Source organism: Plecotus auritus (genome assembly GCF_963455305.1).
Source record: "Plecotus auritus genome assembly, chromosome: 1".
NCBI lineage: Eukaryota > Metazoa > Chordata > Mammalia > Chiroptera > Vespertilionidae > Plecotus > Plecotus auritus.
Window position 1 is genome coordinate 178236875 of NC_137770.1, and position 25593 is coordinate 178262467.

At 39.7% G+C, this 25593-nt stretch overlaps 1 protein-coding gene across 2 annotated transcripts in view; it reads left to right on the plus strand.

Annotated features, from left to right (window-relative positions):
- Positions 1-710: 710 nt before the first annotated feature.
- The window catches only part of EIF4E (eukaryotic translation initiation factor 4E), a 51079-nt gene continuing 26196 nt past the window's right edge, over positions 711-25593 (plus strand). The window contains exon 1 of one of the 2 annotated variants that reach the window (XM_080657771.1): positions 711-798. In XM_080657771.1, coding sequence (XP_080513897.1) covers positions 781-798 — 18 coding nt within the window. In that variant the 5' untranslated portion in view covers positions 711-780. The remainder of the gene's footprint in view (positions 799-25593) is intronic. The other variant, XM_080657772.1, reaches the window with a different exon arrangement.

Here is a 25593-nt window from a genome sequence, read left to right on the forward strand (position 1 = left end):
CTTCCAAATAATTTTTACTTCCACGCAGGATTTAGCCCTGAGGTCTTAATCTCAGGATCTGGGACTGGAAAAGCTGTCGGGTGCACTCCCCTTCCCCAACCTGTGGCAAGTGGGTACTGTGGGCGGTTCCGCCAGCCCCTTTCGCAGTGATGGCGAGTGACCACCCGCGTTAGCGGAGCCCGGGGACCTGGGAGGGTCGATTGCTTAAACCACGACGACGCCCCATCGCCGCCGCCTCTTTTTGAAACTAAGAGAAAATGGTGGGAAGTCAAAAGAAAATTAAATAAGCACACAGGCAACTTGTACTAGGACCTCAACTAAACAAATGAAGCTTCATTGTGCGTGCTGAGCCTGCAGTTCCCAACTTTCCGGGGAAGATGGGCGGACAGGGCAACAAAGGGCTCAGCAGGCATGCCTGGCAGTGAGTGCGACGGCAGCGACCCGGGCGCCAGGCCAGAGGACTGAAACCACCCACCCGCACGCGGCTGCGCGCCGCGCGGAGAACCGCGCACCTTACCCATCGACCACGTGACCAGCCCTTTTTAAAAAAAAAAAAAAAATCTCTTTGCCCTTAAAAAAAAAGACAGCGCGAAAGAGAGCGAGAGACTACACTTCCCAGAAGCCTCTCGTTCCCCACGCTGCCGCAGTCTTGCGCAGGCGCCGCCAAGGCCAAACGGACACGTCCGTCACGTGGATATTAATCAGCCAACCCGGTTTGAATCTCATTTTTTTCCTCTCGCCCCCCCTTCAGGAGCGGTTGTGCGATCAGATCGATCTAAGATGGCGACTGTGGAACCGGTGAGTGTTGCCTTTGGCCCCCACCCCCACCGGGCCCCGCGCTCCGTCTCCCTTCCGACTGCGGGACTCCGCGGGACGGCGTTCCCGGCGCGCACACCATCCCTTGCCGCCCCCTCCCCCCCTTCGTGGGCCTGACCTCCCCTCGGGCAACTGGGGGCGCCCCGGAGGCTGGCGGCGGCGGCGTGGAGTGCACACGTTCTGGCGGGGGCCGAGGGCTGGGGGGCAGGGTGGGGGAGGGGCGGCGTGGCGCCTCCTGCGGAGACTCGAGGTGGCCCCCACAGGTGGAGGGTGGTCTGGACCCAGCGATAAGTGTGTGGGGATCGTCTTCGGGATAGAAGGGCGCGGGGCTGGCTCCGAGCGGCCGCCGGGAGCCGCGGAGAGGGTGGGCGGCGTGCCGGCCTGGAATGAGATGGAGGAGGGAACCCGGGCTGCCTTTCCCTCTCTCCCTCCCTCCCTCCAGTTCAGGGCGTGGGCGCGGGTCGCGCGCGGGTCGTCGCTAGACCGGTGGGCCGAGAGCCGGTGGGCGCGCGTTGCGGGAGGGCGGGTTGGGCGGGAGTGGAGCCGTGGCACGCGCGGGGAAGCTCCGACCTCGCCGAGGGGAGTCGAGCGGGGCGAGCGCATGTTACTCCAGCGCGCCCGAGAGTTGGCGGGTTTGGCGGCAGGGGAGGCGAGAAAGGTTTGGGGTGGGGAGGAGAACCCCGTGTCTCGCGGGAAAGCTCTCCGAGTGGGGTGAAGGGTGGTGGTGGGGAGAAGGGGGATCACTTTGTTCTCGCCCCTCCACGCTGGAGACTGGGCTGTCATGGAGGAGGGAAGGGGGAGGAGCGAGGCCCGCCGCTCGCCGCCGCGGGTCTGGTTGCCGGCCGGACCTCCTGCCTATCACACACGCTTGTCTTCCATTCATTCATCCTTTCCGCGCAGTGCGCACGCCGCGGAGAATGCGAATGAGTCTGGATCCCGTTCTTAAGAGTGTTTAGTGCCCAAAACATTTTTTTTAAGACACACTTTACTGGAAATAGGAACTTAACTTTGAAAATTAATTTTCCATTTGTTTTTTCTTTATCCGTTTTCCTCTCCAGTCAGGCACCATTTTAAACTTAGTTGAAGCAAGCAGATCCCAGAACAGAAAGTTTGGTATTACCCCCCAAAGGAGAGGGTATCTTGGTCATAGTTTGGGTTTGCCAGCACTGGCTCCCTGAAACTTCTAGGCCTGCCTGTGTGGCTGTTTTAGGAATGTCACGTATAAGTGACATTAGAGGTATAATGGAGTTTATTAGCAACCAGAAATCCTTTGACACTCTGGAACCAGTTCTAGACCAGGGTTGCCAGGTATTTTTGTATATCTAATGCTAGTTTGTGATTTTGGTAATGGTCTACCAATTTGTTTAAGCTATTTCAAAAACTAGCCATGGAAAATCGATAAATATATATACTTTGAGGCTTTCCCCCCATTACATTGATGTAAACTATTCTTACCTTGTTGCCAGAATTTTCTTTTATTGGTATCAGTTTTCATTTATGTTCCTGGAAATTAGATTGACTGCAAAACAGTCTCTTAGGTTTCTGATACAATTAGCTGACTATGGGTTATTAATGTTACATAGGTAAAGACTTAGGAGAAATCTGTAAAATTTTAGCTTAAATTCCTTTTAATGGGTTCTGATATTCACTTTTGACCATATCTGCTTGTCCTACACACTTTACCAGTGTCATTAAAAAACAATTACAGCTGGTAATGGTGGCAAGGCTAAAACTTCTAAACAGTAATGTATTCCGTGAAATTCCAGTAACATTTAGGTCCTTTAGATTTTGCAAAATGATGCAGTTTTGTTTCAACGGCACAGAACTACAGAGTGTTGAAGGACTATTTTGAGTCAGTAAATATTTATAGACCCTGATTTTAGAACATTGTACCAACGAAGTTATACAAGATGTGAATATATACCTTGTTTAATGTAAATGCTTAGTAAGCTTAATTCTCAGTGATACAGTATAGTAATTGTTCTAGTGCTGTCTCGGGATGATTTGGATTTTGCATTTAAATTTGGGGAGCAGTGAACCTAAAAACCTAAGTGTATGAAAGTGGAAAGCCAGATTGAAACTATAGTAGTTTGAGGATATATATATATAAAATAGTGCAGAAATGTTCATTTTTGGTGAAAATGCAGATTTTCAGTATTTTAATGCATCCTTGTCCATAAATTATAATTTTTTGGACAACTTTAAATAGTGGTTTTTATTTTTTTAAAGCAGCTGATTAGTATTGGTTGCAATTGAGGTATCCCTGCTGAAGCCTACAAAGTGTATTTGTTCATTGCTATTTCAGCTAGCTTCTAACTTTCCTTACTGCTTTTTTTGCTGGGCACTTAAAGAACCATTTTTTTTTTTCCTGCTTGTCCCACCTTTCATACGGGACTTTTTATCTATGTACATAAAATATCACCCATTTCTATTTGATATTGTGTGGTTTTTCTCAAGTGTGTGTGTATAAGTTCAGTTATATTAAATTTGTTGAGAAACTTGATAGGGTAAATTAAAGGAAGCATTTTCCCTCTTTACAGCGAATATGGCAATATTTTGAACATTGGGGTAAACAATACTCCTCTGTTATTCTTTTGGCATTTGAAATGTGGCTGGATCAAATTAGACAATATTAACTGGTGAAGATGTTAAGGCCGTTTCCCCAGACCATCTTGTCTCCAGCAGGACATGTTTCTTTAGTTTTGTCTTCATTCTGTATTCTTTATTATTGAGCTTTTTTTTTTAACTTGTTTTTTTTTTCTTTTAAATTTATCTTTATTGTTGAAAATATTATAGATGCCCCCTTTGTTTGTTGTTTTTTCTTTTTCCCATTGACCCCCTCCACCCCGTACTTGTAGTTCTTTTTAAGGTAAGAGAATAAATTTTATTTTTTAGTTAAACTGAAGGTATATAATTTTGTTTTTACACTGTGTCTCTTCAGTATGTAAAGTTGTACATTAATTTAAAAAGTGGAATCAACTTGGACGATCAGCTGATCTGTTTCTTTTGTTATCCTTTAGAAACATGCTTTGTATTGCAGAGTTTATTTATTAAAAGTAAATAAGGTTTAAGTACATATTAACAAATATGTCATATAATTCGGTGTTTTTTTATTAAAAAAACTGATTGACAAGCAGATCTTGCAAATTAATATGCATGTTCTTGCTTTAATGAAAGAATCAGTATATAAAAATTCATTCATAAAGCAACTAAATGAATCTGGTATTTATATTCCAAATTTCACTTCATTTTATACTTTGAATTACTAGTATGTATAATTGTTTGACATGGAGAAATTCAATTTAGAGATACGTAGTTCACACACTAAAGATGTAAAATCATTATGTAAACTTAACCAATTTGGACAGAAAATTTTAAGCAAAACATTTTAATAAAATATTCTGTTTAATTTATATATGCTTAAGAATATAGAAATGCCAACAGTCTTGGACATAACAAGGAACCTGTGAAATAGTAGTTCTAGCAATGGTAATTTCTACTTTTCCTTCCTTGCTACTAGAAATTTTCTGGTTCTTCTGGTACCTATGACTTGTTCTGTCTTTGTCATAGAGACTCTTTTGAGCAGTGGAAATAAATATGGGTTATAGTCTAATTTAAATATCTGTATGACCTTGAAGACTGAACATTCTAAATCTAGCTGCTAAAAAATGTAAATAAGATACTTATAGTGATTTTCTTTTTTCTTTTTTTTTGTTTAAAGTATTACATATAGTAGTACATATATCCCCTTTTACTTATAGTGATTTTAATGTTTTAATGCAGTATTCTGAGATGGCAGTTGGTCATTTATGAAGAACTAAATGACGTTTATAGTACTCCATGAATACGTTGCATGCCAGTGTATCCATGTATACATAATGTATGCTCCTTTTCCTCTCTTTGCTAGGAAATTCACATAGCTGCCTTTTGATTATCAGTCCTTGGCCATTAGCAAGAAATGCAAAACTTATTTATGATCCACAATCCTCAGATACTCTTCCCACTCTTATCTCTACCATAAGAATCACTAGTGTTTCTTCAAAAGTTCCTAATTGTGTCAGAAAAAAAGAATCAGATTTGTCTTTTACGTGCTGAATAGGTCACTTCCAGGACCTGAGAATGTAATCAGAAAAGGAAGATTTTTTTGCCCAGTTGGAACTTTAAAAAAAAAAAAATTATTGATTTCAGAGAGGAAGGGAAGAAGGAGAGAGAGAGAGAAACATTAATGATGAGAGAGAATCATTGATCAGCTGCCTTCTGCACGCCACGCACTGGGGATCGAGCCCACAACCCGCCAGTTGGAACTTTTGATATATTATTCCACAGAAACCGTGGGAAGCTGTACTTTAGTCACACTGTGTTCAGTAAGATTCTGTGGAATTATGACAAATCTAATCAGCATTGGATTTCCAGCAAATGACTTAATAAAAATGGCCTTTACTAAACACGGTCTGTTACATCTATTTTTAATATAGGCAGATCTTTATTTCTTAGTAATAGCTAAAATAAAGCACTTGCGGTATATACTGTCAGGCACCACACTAAATGCTTTATATATATTAATCCTTACAAGCAGCTCTGTGAGGTAGGTAATATTCTTATTTCACAGATGAGGAAATCAAGGCACAAAGAGATTAAGTAACTTTGTGTGACTAACTTGTCCAAGATCACACAGCTAGTAAGTGGTGGGGTGGAGTTCAAACTAAAGCAGCCAAGTTCCAGATATGTGTTCTTAACCATGACACTCTTTCCAATAAGCTTGCAATGTGCTTTTTTTATGAAGCTTGGGAAAATTAATTTGATAAACACTTCACTAGATATTTTGCTACAGCTATAAGAGAAAATGTGTGGATATTTGTTTTTAGGCTACCACAATGTTTGGTAACTGAAATACAGAATCATATGAAAATAAATAGCAAATCTGCATCTGAGGACTAAACGAGTAGATACTGGTTATATTTTAGTAATTGGTCCAGAACTTTATGAGTAGATTTCTCACAGTAATTGTCAATTCCTGTCTCCATTTTCTCATTTAATTTCTGGACCTTGTCAATTCAAATGATTTGGGAGTTAAAATATTTTGCTAGTGAAAATAGTAGTACATTTAAAAAATTTTGAGATTATGAAATTTACTCTCCACTACCTTTGTTATTTTAGTAATTTTGGTGAGAGGTTTGGCAAAGAGTTAAATAGTTGTTTTGAAAAAGTTTTCAGCTATAATATGTTTCTAGTCTTAAAAGCAAAATTGTTTGGGGAAGGTAGTAATGAGACCAAAAGATTTATCTGAAACTCATGGCTTTACAGTAATTTTTAAAGCTAAAATATACTATAAGCATGTTTTTTGTTGTATATTTTAAACTTGTTACTCTAAAATGCTATACAGAAATTAGTTATAATCTTTAAGTATTAACTAAGGCAAGAGAATTTGATATTTTAATTGGAAACTTAACACATAGTTTTTTCCTAATACTCTTAACATCTTAGGATAAATACTTTTTATAGGGTTCTGGCCTCAAGCTTTATTACTTTTCTTTTCAAAAAAGAAACAAATTCAACCCAAACTAAAAAGTGCAATTCTTTATCTTCAATAAAACTCCTCCTACCTTAAGAATAAAGTCAGTGTATAGGTCATCATCATACACAAATAAATTAAATATAAAATCAAAACTAAAAGGATGTACCAGATGATTTATGGGCAGTGGTGTAGTGGGGTGAGAAGTAATATATATATATATATATATATATATATATAAATATATATATATATATTTCTTTTTCATTGAACTTATAAACTTAATTTTTAAAAAATAATGCTTAGGATTGTGAAATATCTTGGATTTTGGTTTATAGTATGTAAGTTTTAATTATTTATTTTTTAATTACTAATACGTGCTCATGGCCTAAAATTTAAATAGACCTTGTTAGCAATTGGTGACACCTATGGCCCTGTTTTCAGAATAATGTTTTAAGATATTTCAAATAAGATAGTTAGAATTATAAAAGAATTCAATTACATTTATGTGTACAGTAAGAATTAAGTGAGTTAACATGAAACATTAAGGATGCTACATGGCACAGGCTAGCCACACATAGCTATTGAGTACTTGAAATGTGACTAGTCCAACTCAGGAAATTAATCGTAAACTCTAATTAATTTAAATATAATTTTAAGTATTTGAAATTTAATTTCATATGTAGCTAGTGGCTACCAAATTGGATAACATAGCTCAATCTACACATATTCTGGTGTATATAAACATATGCATCCGAAGTGTATTTGCCTTAATTTTGTACAACGAATATGACCAATTTGGTTGGATAAGTTATTGTTTAATTCTATCCTAGGAAAACTTCTATTTCTATTTTAAAGTTTCAAAGATAATTGTTTGGTCTTGTATGGAATTAAAATTGTCCTATGGCCTTTTTTTTTTTTGCTATTTAAAAACTGTGTGAATAGGCAGTACTTTACATTGTTAAAAACTCAAATTTTGTGCAAAAGAGTATACTGCAAAGTCTCCTTAACTGATCCCATCCAGGTGAATTACCTCTAGAGGTAACTAACATTGTCATTTTTTATCTTTCCGTAGAGGTTCGTATATATACAAGCAAATATGTACATTCTTTTTTTTAATCCTAACCCAAGGATATATTTATTGATTTTAGAGAGAGGGAGGGTGGGAGGAAGAGAAAGCAAGAGAGAGACATCCATGTGAAAGAGAAACATCAATTGGTTGCCTCCCTTACTAGTATATGCCCGACCAGGGATTGAACCCGCAACCTAGGTATGTACCCTGACTGGGAATTGAACCCGCAATCTTGATGTATGAGGTGACGTTCCAACCAGTTGAACCACCCGGCCAGGGTTGCATATTCTTTAAAGAAAAAATGGTAGCCATCTGTTATGTACACTCTTCTGGCATATTATGATTTTTACCTAATATGTCTTTTAGAGCATTGCATATCAACATATAAAGCTTTCTTTTCTGATGATAGGTATTACATGTTTGGTCTTTTTTTTCCATTTCAGCATCTTGCGATTATTATTTAAATGTTGTTCCCGGACACATATGTGGCGCAGCATATGTCCTCATTATTACATAGTAACACATACTTGATGCCCAGCGAGAATCTTCACGTGCACATGATTTGGTCTTGATCATAGTTACTTCTACTAGTATATTGATCGATGTTTATTATTTCTAATCATTTCACATTTCAGTGCTCTGATCAATAACCTTTTTCTATATATATCTTTCCATACTTGAGGTAGTATATCTGTAAGGTAAATGTTTTTGCAACAATGTTAAAAATTTAAAAACTCAAATGGTCAAGTAAAAACACTTCTTGTCTTAGCCAATTTGGCTCAGTGGAAAGAGCGTCAGCCTGTGGATTGAAGGGTCCCGGGTTCAATTGCGGTCAAGGCTTGATCCCTGGCCCTGCTCAGGACATGTGTGAAGACAACCAGTCGATGTGTCTCTCTCACATCAATGTTTCTCTGTCTCTCTTCCATTTTCTCTAAAAATCAATGGAAAAATATCCTCAGGTGAGGATTAACAAAACAAAAAAACAAACTCCCTTCTGTGACTATAGTTAGCTACCAGACTACTTTTTTTTAAAGCTCCTCCCCTTTCAAATTGTGAAATGTTTATATGTAGAAAAAAAATATAAAATACATCTGCATAACTGTGTTAGAGTATTATACTGAAGAACCATGATCCATGGAATGTATCCATGATCACATTCGTATTTCCCCCCATCCTGACTTAACGTTAATCCTTCCCTTGAATTTTTAAATGGTATAATTACAGTTTAATACAGTGTTATATGTTCCTTTTAGCATTTTGTTTTAGTTTGAAAAACTAAAAACTTAGATAAGTAAGAAAAGGTTAATACTGCTGTTGTTAGATGAAGTTCCCAAGGGAAGATAAACTGAACACCTTTTCTGGGTTATTGTTTGGCTTTCACTTCCTGGAATTTCTACTAGAGCCCCTCTTGGGGAAACCAGTGGGCAAGATCATGAACGTGTTCTGAGAAACGTAAGACTCTACAGTTAGTTATCTGATGGGGCTGTGGTGTGGGCCAGCTAATTAAACTTTATTTAGGAGAGTGGTCTGTGGGAGTGAGCTGCTGTATATATTTTAAGAGTTAGGTTAAAGCTGAACTCTTCAGATGAGAAATTCTTAGCTGTTCAGGGAGCAGGGCATGGAGGAAAGAAAGCTTCATGAACACTGGTTAAGTATAGATAAAAGTTCGGGCCAGGAAATAGGTGTTGTTTTTTTTAAGGGTAGAATAATAGGCATCTTTGTCATAGCAGCCTTATCAAATGAAGGTAGCTTGAATCACATTGCTCTGTACCACTGTTCTCTGTATCTGGTGCATGCCTGTCTTTCTTGAATCTCCTTTTATTTTTTTCCTGATTCTCTCTCATCTTACTTCTTTGTTTCATCTCTTCATTTTCTGTGTTCCTTTTCTTCCTTTTATTTGGTTTCTTGTTCAGTTGGGTGGATCACATCTCCAGTAGTTGTTGAAAATAGTTACCAATGAGAGTTAAAGATTTTTGAGACCTTGCATGTTAATGCTATCTATCTATCTATCTATCTATCTATCTATCTATCTATCTATCTATCATCTACCTACCTACCTACCTACCTACCTACCTACCTACCTATATCTGTAGTTTGGTTGGGTATAGCATTCTTTTTAAAAGAATATATTTTTATTGACTTGAGAGAGGAAGGGAGGAGAGAGAGATAGAAACATCTGTGATGAGAAAGAAACATCGATCCGCTGCCTCCTGCATGTCCCCCACTGGGGATTGATATGGCAACCTGGGCATGTGCCCTTGACCAGAATCAAACCTGTGACCCTTCAGTCCATAGGCCGATGCTCTACCCACTGAACCAAACCAGCTAGGGCTGGGTGCAGAATTCTTTTCTTCAGAATTTGAATTCATAGCTTCATGGCCAATTTCTGTGGTGGCTGTTGATTTCTGATGGCTGTTTTTGTTTTTAAATGCAACCAGTTCTCTTCTTCCCCAGAAATTTGTAGGCTCTTTCCTTGTTCCTATTTCACAATGACATGTTTTAATATCAGTATTTTTAATATTTTTATTGATTTTAGAGAGAGAGAGGAAGGAAGAAGGAGAGAGAAACATTAATCGGCTGCCTCCTATATCTGGGACCAGAACCAACCCACAACCTGGGCATGGGACCTGACTGGGAATTTAACTGGCCACCTTTCAGTGCATGGGATGACGCCCAACCATCTGAGTCACACTCACCAGGGCTAGTATGAATATTTTTATTGGTTGTGCTGAGTACTTATTAGACTTTTTCAATATGACATATTTGCAACTCATATTCATCACTTCTGACATTTATTATCACTTTTGACATTATTATTTTCCTCTTGGAAACAGTTATTCATATAGTATATCTACTGGACTGGTTCCCTGACTATTATTTTTTTATTTTACTTATTTTTTATTGATTAAGGTATTACAAATGTGTGGTTATCCCCCCCATTGGCACCCCCCCCTCCCCCACCCCCAGTTACCTGACTTTAAAAAAAAATTAAATCTTGCTCTCAAATTCCTTCTTTTTTTGCTTTATTTTTTGGGAAATTTCATTTATTTTCCAACCTTTTCTGCCTGATATTTTAAATTTTCAGATGTACTCTCTCTGGTCTTCTGAATTTTCACTTATATGGTTTCTTAGAATTGTTATAGTTTCTTATAATTTTTGTATGCATACAAAATCTTAACTTATTCTTTTGAAGGATACAGGTACATACTTTATTTTTTAGATTTTTTTAGATACATACTTTAAAAGGCATTTTCTCTTTTGCTGTTTCCTCCAAGTTGCTTATTTTCTTTTTAATATATTTTATTGATATTTTACAGAGAGGAAGGGAGAGGGATAGAGAGCTAGAAACATCGATCAGCTGCCTCCTGCACACCTCCCACTGGGGATGTGCCCGCAACCAAGGTACATGCCCTTGACCGGAATCGAACCCGGGACCCTTCAGTCCGCAGGCTGACGCTCTATCCACTGAGCCAAACCGGTTTCGGCTGCTTATTTTCTTTTTGTTTTTGAACCCATATGGCAACAATCCTAGTGACTTGGAGTAGGGGGAGGGGAATTCAGGAATCTAGTTATTTTGCAAAAAACTCTCAGAATTCTCTTTAATTATGCCCTTCCTTCACTACCCCTTTCTAAAGGTGCTGTCAGCTGCTGGACTTGAAGGATCTAACTGTGCACATTGATCAGTTACTACTTACCCTCCATCTACATTCCAGCTCTTTCTTTTACCCTGCTCTCCCCACAGTTGTGGTCTTAAAAAAAGATATCTTTACTATAGTTTCAGTGGAACTTTGAGAGGGAACAAAGTTAGAGTCACTCATTTATTCAAACATTTGAGTGCCTGTCATATGCCAGGCACTCTTAAGTGCTTAACCCAGCTCTCTGTGGACCTTACAGTTACTGCATTACTGAATAGAAAAGAAATAAAGTTACCATGACATTTTAGAAGTAATTTCTTGTTGCATTCTGATTACAGAATACAGTATTATACTTTTTCTATAACTAGGCAAAAAGTACCAGGAATAGTAAATCTAGCAAGCAATTTGCCTCATTCATGTAGCCAAGTGTCGGTGCCTTCAACTGGACAGAAATTATATATCTAACAAGTAATTTGCAGTATCCTATTCCTGTATAATAAAAGGGTAGTATACAAATTGACCCTAATGGTGGAATGACTGGTTGCTATGACACCACTGACCACTGGGGGCAGGCGCTCAATGCAAGAGCTGCCCCCTGGTGGTCAGTGTGTTTCCATAGGGGGAGCGCTGTTCAGCTGGCTCATGGCTGGCCAGCGCAGCAGTGGTGGCAGGAGCGGCAGGGCTAAGGATGTTCGACCAGCAGCCGGAAGGTGGACAATCCCCCAAGGGGTCCCAGACTGCGAGAGGGCACAGGCTGCGCTGAGAGACCACCCCCCCCTCCAGTGCACAAGTTTTCATGCACCAGGCCTCTAGTTCATAAATAAAAGCTATACAATTCTACTGAGGAATACAATGGAGAACTTAATGAAGAATCACAATTTACTTTGGAAAAAGATTTATTATTGGGAAGATGTTAATTTTTCTTGAATACCTAAATTCAGTAAAACTGAATCAAGAAGCCAAAATCTTTGCAGGTAGGTAGGGAACTACACTTTATGCTGGATTCCACAAACTGACCTTTGGGCTATTTTTGTGTAGCCTGCTAGCTAAGAATAAATGATAGAAAGATCACCAGCCTAAAGTATTTACTCTCTGGCCCTTTATAGAAAAGTTTGCAAGCCCTTGCTTTATAAAATGATTTGTGAGGTTTATTTGAAAGAATAAATAAATGAGAATTGGTGGAAAATTTCTGAAAAGGAAAAGGGGCAGTGGGGAACTTGCTGTAAAACAAAAAAAAGCATTACTGAACAAAGGTAACTTTTAAACATGTTATATTGATGCATGTGGGAACTGACAGATCGCTGGAACAGAGTGAGCAGTCCAGAAGTATACTTGGGTATATAGTTGGGATTCAGTATAATTTTGTTATACCAAATTTGAAACATTTAGATAGACACGAGGAAAATAAATAACAGTAATTTCAATAATGAGGTGTCCTATGGTAATACTTTGGTGTACCTGTTTGTAGATTCTTTTTTTCTTACTGTATCCTTTGTGCCTTTTTCTTTCCCTTTTAAACAGACTATTTTTTTAGAGCAGGTTTAGCTGCCCCCATGCACAGTCTCTCCATTATAAATATCCCACACTGGTAACTCTATTCATTTTTTGAGGAGCTTCCATACTATTTTCCATAGTGGCTCTACCAGTTTACATTCCCACCAGCAGTGAATGTAGGTCCTCTTCTTTCACGTCAGTCTGTTTGGCTTTTGAGTTCTTTCCAGTTGAACTTTTCTCGTTTGTACTTGTGTCCATCCTTCTTTGAACACTGATGAAATCTTTCTTGAAAACAGTTGATAGCAACTTAGCATGCTTTCTAATGGAGCTGCCAGTTTCTTTAACCTCATCAATGTTCTTTTGATGCTTATGAATAGTTAAAAAATTGTACAACATTATCCCTTGTTGCAATTCTTTGAAGATGCCACTGTTTTTTTGTCTTTGACATCTGCCTTGACTCTGCACATCATTTCCCATTCCTGCTTCTTATTAAGCTGTTTTCTTTTTTCTAGTCTCTTCTGCTTTAACTTTTCTTTTTCCTTTTCTAGCTCTTTGTTATTGACCCAGAACAGTGGGTTTACTTTTAGGAGTTTTTGTTGTTTGTTTCTTGTTAATCCTCACCCCAGGATATTTTTTTCTATTGATTTTTTAGGGAGAATGGGAGGTAGAGAGGAGGGGAGGAAGAGACAGAGAGAGACACACATCAATGTGAAAGAGACACATCATTTGTATCTCCTGCACATACCCCGACCAGGGCCAGGGATTGAACCTGCAGCCCAGGTACATGCCCTTGGCCAGGAATTGAACGCACAACCCTTTGGTGCATGGACTGATTGCTCCAACCACTGAGAAACACTGGCTAGGGCAGGAGTTTTTGGTTAATGATTTTATTTTATGTTATTTTTTCTTTTTAAAATATGTATTTTATTGATTTTTTTACGGAGAGGAAGGGAGAGGGATAGAGAGTTAGAAACATCAATGAGAGAGAAACATCGATCAGCCACCTCCTGCACACCCCCTACTGGGGATGTGCCCGCAACCAAGGTACATGCCCTTGACCGGAATCGAACCTGGGACCCTTCAGTCTGCAGGCTGATGCTCTATCCACTGAGCCAAACTGGTCAGGGCTTATTTTAGCAATGCTATTTGCCCAGCCCACATTAGTTTCAACACTAGCTTCTACAGTATTTTCATTGTTGTAGTGTTCAACTTATCTTCATTGTCAGCTTCTTTTTCTTAATTTTTTGAAGAAAAGTGGCTCTTTTCTAATCCACAACTTTCTATAGAATCTCCAATGTCAGTAGCATCTCTGTCCTCATCTTCCAACTCCAATGCTACAGCCCTGGCTGCCATTTTATCTTATTTTTTTAGTGACTTTTTCAGCCCCCACCCACCCCACTCACGTGAGCTCTCAATGGCCAGGGTCATATTTCCACACTGAAAGCATCCCTTCCATAGTTACTTTTACATATGAGTCTTCTGGTAGCTTTTGGTTTAGCAGATTGACATTTTGTTGTTAGACTTGTTATTGTTCTAGAGCATTGGTTCTCAACCTTTCTAATGCTGCGACCCTTTAATACAGTTCCTCATGTTGTGGTGACCCCCAACCATAAAATTATTTTCGTTGCTACTTCGTAACTGTAATTTTGCTACTGTTAATGAATCGTAATGTAAATATCTGTGTTTTCCGATGGTCTTAGGCTCTACAGCTGCTGTAGATGTTTCTCTCTCATTGATGTTTCTAACTCTTCGTAATGTTTCACAGTTACGAAGTAGCAACGAAAATAATTTTATGGTTGGGGGGTCACCACAACATGAGGAACTGTATTAAAGGGTCGCGGCATTAGAAAGGTTGAGAACCACTGTTCTAGAGCATCACATATTTATTTCTTAGATCTCTATTATCACACACTCTCTGAACTTATAATTTTGTCCTAAGCTATATAGCTGTGCAGAGTAACTTGGTTTTTGAGATATTAGTGCTACCTTGACAATTAGTTTATTTTAAATATAAAAAGATGCCTACAAGTTTTTGTTTTTTTTAAAAATGTATTTTATTGATTTTTTACAGAGAGGAAGGGTGAGGGATAGAGAGTTAGAAACGTGGATGAGAGAGAAACATTGATCAGCTGCCTCCTGCACACCCCAAGGTACATGCCCTTGACTGGAATCAAACCCAGGACCCTTTAGTCCGCAGGCCGACGCTCTATCCACTGAGCCAAGCCAGCTAGGGCTACAAGTTTTTGTAGTAGTTAAAAGCTAAGAATATGTGCATTCAAGTTTGATTTGTTTTGTTAATCCTCGCCCAAGGATATTTTTCCATTGATTTTTCTTTTTTCTTTTTAGAGAGTGGAAGGGAAGGGAGAGATGGAGAGAGAGGGAAATAGAGGGAAATAGATGTGAGAGAGACACATTGATTGGTTGCCTTCGGAATGCACCCCGACCTGCACCGGGGATTGAGCCTGCAACTGAGGTACATGCCCTTGACCGGAATCGAACCCTTGATCCTTCAGTCCGAGGGCCGCTGCTCTAATTAACCACTGAGCAAGACTGGCCCGGGCTCAAGTTTAAAATTGTTTTTTTTCAAATCAGAAACTCAAGTGTGGCTTGTAGGGATTTTTTTATATGCTAATAAAATGTGGTTAAGTGTAGCTTGCTGTCTATCTAGAAATGTCAATTTTTAGCTATAGTGCAACAAATTTAAGCAACTATGTTCCACAAGTTTAGTGTTAGTCATTACTACTTAGTTGGTTAGTGTTACCCTAGTAGATTAAACATCTACATATTAGATTTTTTTATTTTTAATTATATATTTTTAAAAATATTGTTAAAAGTATTACATATGTCCCTCCTTTTTGCCCATTGACCCCCCCCCCCCCCCCCCCCCGCCAGCCCCTCTCCAGCCTGCCTTGGCCTCTCCTCCCCCCAGGCGTTTACCACCTATTGTCTGTGTCCATGGGTTATGCATAGTGTATGCATACATGGTCTTTGGTTGATTACCTCCCACCTACCCTCCCCTGCCTCTCCCCTGAGATTCCACACTGTGTTCCATGTTTCCATGTCTCTGGATCCACTCCATTCATCAGTTTATTTTGTTACTTAGATTCCACATATGAGTGACATCATGTGATACTTATCTTTTTCTGACTAAACTAGCATGATACTCTCCAGGTCCCTGCATGCTGTCTCAAAGAGTAAGAGATTCTTCTTTTTTTTACTACCACAGCTTTTTTTATTTTTTTAAACCAAGGCAAGCCTGCGAGTTTATTTTCTAAGAAATGCACTTCTTTCTCTTGGGAGAACAATTCTTGAAACTAGGAGACAATCCACAAAGGAGTTTGGTGAATGCTTATCATGCCACCAAGGCCATTGAGTCATCTGCCTCTCCTCTTCTATTAAAGCTGTAGACATAGTCCTTGTTAGTGCCTTTTTGTTTTATGAACCTGTCCCATTGTGGTTCAGACCAGCAATGCAAAAGGGTGAAAGCAATTTATTGAACTAGATGAGCAAGTGATTCCTCAGGGATTGACCCCTGATCTTTTCACAGACAACATTTCCATAACTAAATTGGGACTTTGGTGTTTTTTTTCCCCCCAAGAAAAACGATCTTAAATATAATAATGTTATATGCAATAAATACCAATTATTCAAGAAAAAAATGATCTTACATATAGTAATATTACATGTAATAAACATTTATTTTAAGAATAAGAGTATTTTAAGTATAATAATATTACCAAAACTGTACTAACATAGTATGATATCACAAAAGTTGTAGGAAATATTAAAAATCTGCAAATAACAGATTACTTCTATTATATTCTAGTACAGTGGTCGGCAAACTCATTAGTCAACAGAGTCAAATATTAATAGTACAACGATTGAAATTTCTTTTGAGAGCCAAATTTTTTAAACTTAAACTTCTAACCCCACTTCTTCAAAATAGACTCGCCCAGGCCGTGGTATTTTGTGGAAGAGCCACACTCAAGGGGCCAAAGAGCTGCATGTGGCTTGCGAGCCGCAGTTTGCTGACCAGGGTTCTAGTATATTTTTTCCCCTCTGGCTCTATATTTGTTCATCAGTTTATGTTGTTCGTTATAGTCCACAAATGAGTGAGACCATATGATGTTTATCTTTCTCTGACTGGGTTATTTCGCTTAGCATGATGCTTTTAAAGTCTATTTTGTCAGATATGAATATTGCTACTCCAGCTTTTTTTTTTTTCCATTTGCATGGAAAATTTTTTCCCATCCCTTCACTTTCATCCTGTGTGTGTCTGTTGTTTTGAGGTGGATTTCTTGTAGACAGTATATAATTGGGTCGTGTTTTTGTATCCGTTCAGCTACCCTACACCTTTTGATTGGAGCATTTAATCCATTTACATTTAGGGTTATTATTGAGAGGTACTTATAGCCATTTTAATTCTGTATGGCTAGGATTCTCTTTGTTTCTTCTCAGCATCCCCATTAGCATTTCTTGTAATGCTGGCTTGGTGGTGATGAACTACTTTAGCCTTTTTTTTTTTTGTCTGGGAAGCTCTTTATTTGACTGTCTATTTTGAATGATAGTCTTGCTGGATATAGTAATCAAGGTCTCAGATCCTTGCTTTCCATTACCTTGAGTACTTAATGCCATTCCCTTCTGGCCTGTAGAGTTTCTGACGAGAAATCAGGTGTCAGCCTTTTCGAGCTCCTTTGTAGGTAACAGTTTTCTCTTGCTGCCTTTGAGATTCTCTCTTTGTCTTTAATTTTTGGCATTTTAATTATGATAAGTCTAGGCATGGCTCTGTTTGGGTTTTTCTTCTTTGGAGTTCTCTGTGCCTCCTGAACTTGTCTGACTTTCCTTTACCAGGTTAGGGAAGTTTTCTACCATTATTTCTTCAAACACCTTCTCTATTTCTTTCTCCTTTTTTGCCTCTTCTGGCACACCTGCTATTGTAATATTGTTATGTGTCACATAGTCCCACAGCACCCTTAAACTGTCCTGTTTTTTAATTGTTTTTCTTTTTGGTTCTCTAATTGACTGATAATTTCAACTCTGTCTTCTAATTCACTGATTCAGTCTTCAACTTCTCCTAATCTGCTGTGTATTCCTTCCAATGTGTTCTTTATTTGTGCTATGTCATTCTTTATCTCAGACTGTTCTTTTTTTATGGTTACTATATCTTTTTTCATACTGTTGAGCATTTTTACCATCATTACTCTGAACTCTTTATCAGATAAATTTCTTATCTCTGCTTCATTTATCTCTTCTTCTGGAGAATTCTCTAGTTCTTTCATTTGGGGGTTTCTTTGTCTTCTCATTTTGGCCGCCTGTTTGGGTTCGTGACTGTGTATTAGGTAGATCCCCTATACCTCTCAATCTCTACTGCAGGACAGTGTTAAATGCTGTTTCTGACTAATTAGATGAGGCAAAGACTCAAAGCCTTTCAGAGACTGCCTCTAATCAGATTCCAACTTGAATTGCCCCCAGGCAATTGTCCTCAGGTGTGGTGAGAGTTTTTCCAACAGGATGGGGCGTTGCTTCTGCCTGGAGGCTAATCGTTATTCTCATTCTCCTAATGGTCCTCAGAAACTCCACACTATGGGGCAAAGTGTTTCCAATATGGAGGTCAACTGTCTTCCCTCGAGGCAAAACTGCCTGGATAGCAAGCGTTAATCTCTATGCAGTCTCCACTTTCCGTCCTTGGTTATCAGGGTTCTCCTCAGCTAGTCTTCAGTTGATTATTCAGGATGTTGTTCTGTATTTTAATTGTAATTCCAGTTTGGTCATGGGAGTGTGTCTGTGTAGCATCCACATACTCTACCACCAATTTTCCAATAATTTTAGACACAACCCAATTTGTAAAAATCGTCAAATCTCCTCCCCTTGATACCTCAGCTTTTAGCCTTTTTTGTTCAGATGATATTTTACATTAGTTGGAAAGAATATTAAAGAGTACTGTCTTCAGAATCAAAATTGATGCATAGGGTCTCACAATCCTATGAAAGTAAAAAATTTCCTCACATGAGCAGCAATTTAAATTTAAAAGGCTTGGCCCTGGCCAGTGTGGCTCAGTTTGTTGAGCCTTGTCCCGTGCACCAAAGAGTCTCTAGTTCATTTCCTGGTCAGGGCACATACCTAGGTTGCAGGTTCCATCTCCTGTTGAGTCATGTGCTGGAGGCAACTGAGCGATCTTTCTCTCACATTGATGTTTCTCTCTCCCTCTACCTTCTCTTCCTCTCTAAATTTTTTTTTTTAAAAAACAAAAGGTTTGTATTTAGCTAAATCTCCATGTGCTGTTTTTCTACTTCAACTTTTTAATTTATGGCACAAAGGTTACCATTTTAATCCTTTGTTACAGACTAGGAAGAAGACCTGCAAAGTCCACAGGCACACGTTCTGATGAGTGATGCTAGATTAGCTGGTATTTCTTTACTGTAGATATTTGAAAATTAAGAACCAAAACAGTTGATGAATTGGGGTAATATTCAGTGTTTACAGCAATTTTTCATTCCTTAGAAGGCAAGTGGTGAGACTATCTACTTGTTCTTGTGTAGGATTTAATTATACTGATTTACTATTGGAGGTGCTGGTTGTGGGGAGAAATCCGTCCTTTGGTAAAAAAAGAGACCTGGAGACTGAATGCTTGGAAATTGGAAGAGTAAATTATTATGAAGTTTGTTTACATATCTTGTATTAAATAATTTTTTTTCTCTGTCTATAACAGGCTTTTATTTTACATTTACATGTATTTCTCAGACATTTGTTCATAGACATTTAGTACGCTGTCTTGCATAATAATATAAATTCACTATAATTAATGTTTGGCACTTACTTTTTTTCTACCAGTGGAATTTGTGCATGTGTTTGGGCAGGAGGGTGAGGTATATCATTTGTGTTTTTTTAAATTATTGGCAGTGACATGTATTTGCACTATAGTGAAGGTGTTGAGCTTCAGGTTGCGGTGCAAAGCATAGTATGTGCTGATATTGGTAACTGTATAATATGCTATACATCTCGTGGTACTTTTGAGAGTGAAGGAGGGTTGTAGTAGTAGTAGTAGTAGTAGTAGTAGTAGTAACAACAATAATAATAATGCTGAAGCAACAAACAGGTAAACAGGGGAGCATAAGGTGATTCTTGCCTTGAACACTGACAGTCCTGGATTTAAATGTAGCTCACAGCTAGGGCATGTTAACTTCCTAGGGCTTAGATTTAAAGAGGGTAGAGAATAGAATTGTGAAGACTGAATATCCTATATAATAAAAGCCTAATATGCTAAGTGTCTGGTTGTCCGTTCAACCAATCAAAGCATAATAATGCTAATAATAAGCTAAGGCCGTTCAACCGCTCGCTATGACGTGCAGTGACTACCAGGGGGCAGACAGTTGACCGGTTGACCAGTCGCTATGACGTGCACTGACCACCAGGGGGCAGACACTCTGATCGTTAGGTTAGCTTGCTGCTGGTGTCTGGTCTTTTGGGACTGAGCAAGATGGGCTGGACACGCCCTGGAGCCCTCGCACAGTCCCTCCCTGGCTGGCCAACCTCCCAGGTCCCTCCCCAGCCCCGATTGTGCACTTGGCCTGGCCTGCACCCTATCGCAATCCGGGACCCCCTTGGGGGAGGTCAGAGAGGCAGTTTCGGCCCAATCCCGCAGGCCAGGTCGAGGGATCCCACTTGTGCACGAAATATGTGCACGGAAGGGGTGTCCCCTCAGCCCAGCCTGCACCCTCTCAATCCTGGCTCCTAATCGCTAACCTGTCTGCCTGGTCACCCCACGCAGCCTGCTGTTCAGTCATTTGGTCGTCCCTCACTAATCTCCCCTGCTGGCCTGGTTGCCCCACGCAGCTTGCTCGTTCAGTTGTTTGGTTGTCCCTCACTAACCGCCCTGCTGGCCTGATTGTAGGCAGCCATCTTGTGAGGGCATGAGGGTCAGTTTGCATATTATCTCTTTATTATATAGGATGTTAAAATGTATATACTAGTAAAAATATGTAGCACCTTCATTGATAGTTTGCTGCTTAGTAAATGTTGCCTATCAAGTAAAAACTCATAGTATGGTTGAAGTGTGAGAATTGGTGTTAGCACTTTATAAGTCATAAAGGCATCCTTTTCGATTCTTACTTTTGCTTACCCTTCTGCTCGTTATTTCATATCTTTAATGTATAGTGCCTTCAGTTTACTGAAATGTTGGGTTTGTAACTGCAACTGTCATTTCCAACCAACCAAAAAAATAGTGATGCAAGGAAGGGGGAATATAAGAAAGTGCTACTGGAAATGGGTTACCATTAGTATTGTTATACATTATTTAGTGCTGTGATGTTCAGTAATCTTTCCAACCAACCAAAAAAAAATAGTGATGCAAGGAAGGGGGAATATAAGAAAGTGCTACTGGAAATGGGTTACCATTAGTATTGTTATACATTATTTGGTGCTGTGATGTTGAACTTGCCCAAAATTATACAACTGTGAATGACAGAGCTGGGATTCCAACCTGGGTACTAAAGAGTATGTGATCTAATCCAATGCTTCTTACAGTCTGAGTATGTGATCTAAACCAGTGTTTCTTATACTCTGGTAGTAAACTAGTTTATTTTTAAACTATTTCCAACCTAATGTTTCTGTAAAATAGGATAGAGATGAAAAGATGCATGTATAGTATAAAGCTGAATTTGATATTATTGGTTTCTACAGACATAAAGGTACTGTCAAATGACTAGAAAACTTTCTAGATGTTTACTTCCTACTTCCATACTTAACTTAGCTATCCTATATAATAAAGAGGTAATATGCAAATTGACCCTCATGCCTTCGCACAAGATGGCGCCCCCATGTGGTTAAAGATGGCTGGCAGGGGAGGGTAGTTGTGGGTGATCAGGCCAGCAGGGGAGGGCAGTTAGGGGTGACTGGGCCGGCAGGGGAAGGCAGTTGGGGGTGACTGGGCCTGCAGGGGAGGGCAGTTGGGGGTGACCAGGCCAGCAGGGGAGGGCAGTTAGAGGTGACTGGGTCAGCAGGGGAGGGCATTTGGGGGCAATCGGGCCGGCAGGGGAGCAGTTAAGCGTCGATCAGGCTGGCAGGGAAGTGGTTAGGAGGTGATCTGGCTGGCAGGCAGGTGAGCAGTTGGGAGCCAGCAGTCCTGGATTGTAAGAGGGATGTCCCAGATTGGAGAGGGTGCAGGCTGGGCTGAGGGTCACCTCCCCCCCCACACACCCCTCAGTGCATGAATTTCGTGCACCGGGCCTCTAGTCTACACACACACACACACACACACACACGCACACGCACACATATAAAAGCCTAAGTGACCATTACAACTGAATAACCAGTTGACCAGTCGCTATGATGCACACTGACCACCAGGGGGCAGACGCTCAATGCAGGAGCTGTCCCCTGGTGGCCAGTGCGCTCCCACAGCCAACCTCCCGTGGCTCCTCTCCCTAGCCGAGCCCCCCTATTGGCCCCAATCCGTGGGGCGTGGCCGGCAAGGGGGAGGGACTGCAGGAGGTTGAATTGCTGGCCCCCCTGATGGCCCTGATCGGGGTTCCCGCTGACCAACCTCCCAGGGTCCCTCTTCTTGGCCGTCTGGCCCCGGATAGGCTTCGATCGCCTGCCAGGCTGAGGGACCTCACCCGTGCATGGCCTCTAGTAGAATATAACCAGCAGAAGTCTGTGGACCACACTTTGAGCTACTGCTTCAAACCTTTATTAGTGTCAGGAGAACAACTTATTTTTGCATACTTCAAATTAATGCTTAGGTGAAGTTCTAACCCAGGGGTGGGCAAACTTTTTGACTCGAAGGCCACAATGGGTTCTTAAACTGGACCGGAGGGCCGGAACAAAAGCATGGATGGAGTGTTTGTGTGAACTAATATAAATTCAAAGTAAAGGAGTGGAGGGGAGAGCAAGAGAACCCTCCGCTCTTTCGGCTCCACGGGCCGGATAGAATAGCCGAACGGGCCAGATTCGGCCCGCGGGCCGTAGTTTGCCCACGGCTGTTCTAACCTCTGGAAAAAGTCCTGAAAGTTCTTAGTAAATATATTTGTTTAGTGAAGTAATAGAGGACACAAATTGGGTGTCCTGAAAGGAAGTTTCATTATTTCTAGAAGAGAGAAGTGTTTGGGTTGAGGGTGGGAGAGAAATTGAATGTTCATAACCATAGAAAAACAACACACCATGGTTTTGGAATTTTAAGCCGTGTAAATTTCAACATGGTGAGAAGAAGAATCTAAACTTTAGTCTGATGTTTAAAAAACAACCACACCTATAGAAATTATTCTAGATTTGGGAGCTGTCTAGCTTTTATGCTATTAGGATTGTTCCACAAGGTTAATATGCCTGATACATGTGTTGATTTTTTGCAGAATGTAAAAAGCTACCTGAGATTCTTTGCAACTGATTGTTAAACTTGTCCTACCCTTGCTCAACATTTTTCTTTTCTTTTTTTTTTCTTTTTATATTTTATTGATTTTTTACAGAGAGGAAGGGAGAGGGATAGAGAGTTAGAAACATCGATGAGAGAGAAACATCGGTCAGCTGCTTCCTGCACACCTCCCACTGGGGATGTGCCCGCAACCAAGGTATGTGCCCTTGACCGGAATCGAACCTGGGACCTTTCAGTCCGCAGGCTGATGCTCTATCCACTTAGCCAAACCGGTTTCGGCCCTTGCTCAACGTTTTTCTTCCTCTTTAGCTATCTTCTGTTGCTATGACAGCTACTGAACCCCAAGACCACTAAATTATAATACTGTACAATTTTTATTTGAATCCTATAAACTCAGCCAATCCAAAACCAGGTTTAACATTTTGCATTCACACTGGTGGTCTTTTTCTTTGTCATCTGTATTTAACCACTTTGACTTGTCAGTTATTGGCTTCTGTTGCTCACAAGATGGAAGGTACACTTTTAGCCTGACCTTTGAGGCCTTTTACAATCTCACTCTAGCCTGCCATTCTAGCTTTGTCTGATTTAAAGAATCCTTTCTTTCAGTCTTACTGGTGCTTTACCATCTGGATAAACACACTGCACCATCTCATGACTTTACCCATCTGAAATGTGTTATACAATGGTGTTTCAAGCAGATTCTCTTTTGAGTCAAAAATGTATTTGGCCCAGCCGGTGTGGTTCAGTGGTTGAGTGTTGACCTATGAACCAGGAGGTCATGGTTCAATTCCTGTTCAGGGTACATGCCCAGGTTGTGGGCTAGAGGGAGGTGTGCAAGAGGCAGTAAGTCATCATTGATGTTTCTTTTTCTCTCCCTTCCTCTCTGAAACCAATAAAAATATTAAAAAACAAAATAATGGGTTGTTGAAATAACTAGATCTAGTCATTACAAAATATGACCTAAAGGAAATTTTGTACTGAGAAATTATGCCCTTTTATATGGCATAATTTTTAATATTAATATTTTCATAAGCAATTTCTGTCATGATTTCTAAATCTTATTAGATTTGGTGTGTGCCATGTGAAGGAGTATTTTCAGAGAGTACTTTAGTATTTTGCATCCTATCTTGGAAACAATCGGCTATTAGAACGTTTTTGCTTTAGTAAGAGGGTTTGAGAAATTTGTATAAGTCTAAATGTTTGAACATGAGACTATTAAAGTGTAGATAATAATGTAAAAGGCTTATTAACAAGGAACATCAATACTAACATTTTTAGGTTTCACATGATGAAAAGGTAATTGTCAATAGTTAATAAACATTTTTAGAGTGTTTTAGAGTATTCAGTTTAAAATGTAGCATTCTCCTAAATAATAAAAGCCTAATACGCAAATTATCCCCTCCACTGGGAGTTTTGACTACTCACTATGATGTGCGGAATATGGCAGGCGGGGCGGCGTGCCACTGGCAGAGGGCGGCAGTGGAGGTGCTGCCGGCCCCGATGGGCCCCGACAAGCCCCGACAAGAGCGGGACCGTGGTGGGATGGTGGAGCAGGGGAGTGGGTGGTGCCAGACCAAGGCGGGTGCGAGTAGGGCCCAATCGCCCTGCTGATGTGACCATCATCCATTACAGAGAAAGGGCAAATAGCAATATTAAAATATTTCTTCTTACTTTCCTTACAATGTTCATGAATCTGTGCACTGGGCCACTAGTGTTTATATATCAAAAGTGAAAATTGAAAGATTTTAATTTGGTATACTTAATTGATGCATACATCCACATATTAAAGATGAGTACCTATTTTTATTTTAGCAATAGGAAAAATTCAAAATTATATATTCTTACTAAAAAACCCCCATTTTTAAAATTCTAGAAACTTATATTTTCCTCCCAAGTTTATTACTTGCTTTTAGTTCCTATGTGTCCATTGACTTTTGATATTATCTTAGTCTTCTTCCATCATTCTTCTAATGGTGAAAAGTTGAATAACAGATGAGTGACATTTTGGGCCTCATGAAACTTGGATTTATCCATGCTGTAATTCATTGTTTTTATGTGCCTCTGATGTAAAAAAAAAAAAAAAAAAAAAAAAAAGATTTAAGTGAATGTTGTGACATTATGGCTTCTAATGAGGATTTTGAATTTATGATTAAATTTTTCCTTATTTGTCTTAATAAGAGATATTTAACTTGAGATATTTCTTAACTTTAGCTTTTACTCCCACACCTAATGTTGCAAATCTGTAAATGTCCAACACTTTGGCAGGACCATCATTATTTTAACCTCCACAAAACACTGTTAAGTCTTTTACATTTTTACCCTTTCCAGTGTTTTCATTCTTTTGTACTTACATGCTCCCATCTGGAATTTTTTCCCCTTTAGCATGATCCTAACCCCAAACCTTTGGTGGTTCTCTTTCTTTGGACCTCCTCGTGTGTGGTATGTGTCAGGATCTCTTTGTGTGAATCTGTATTTCTTTGTTTTTGAAGGATATACACACACACACACTAGTGAATTCATGCACATTAAAAGGGGATTAATTAGAGGAAATATTTTAATATTGCTATTTGCCCTTTCTCTATAATAGAAGTGTCAGAGATGAAAGAAAATTAGTAAAATGTATATGAAAATCTTCCTCCTGTCAGAGTCTGGGGCGCACCATGAGACCCAGACCCAGCTGCCCCCCCCCCCCCACATT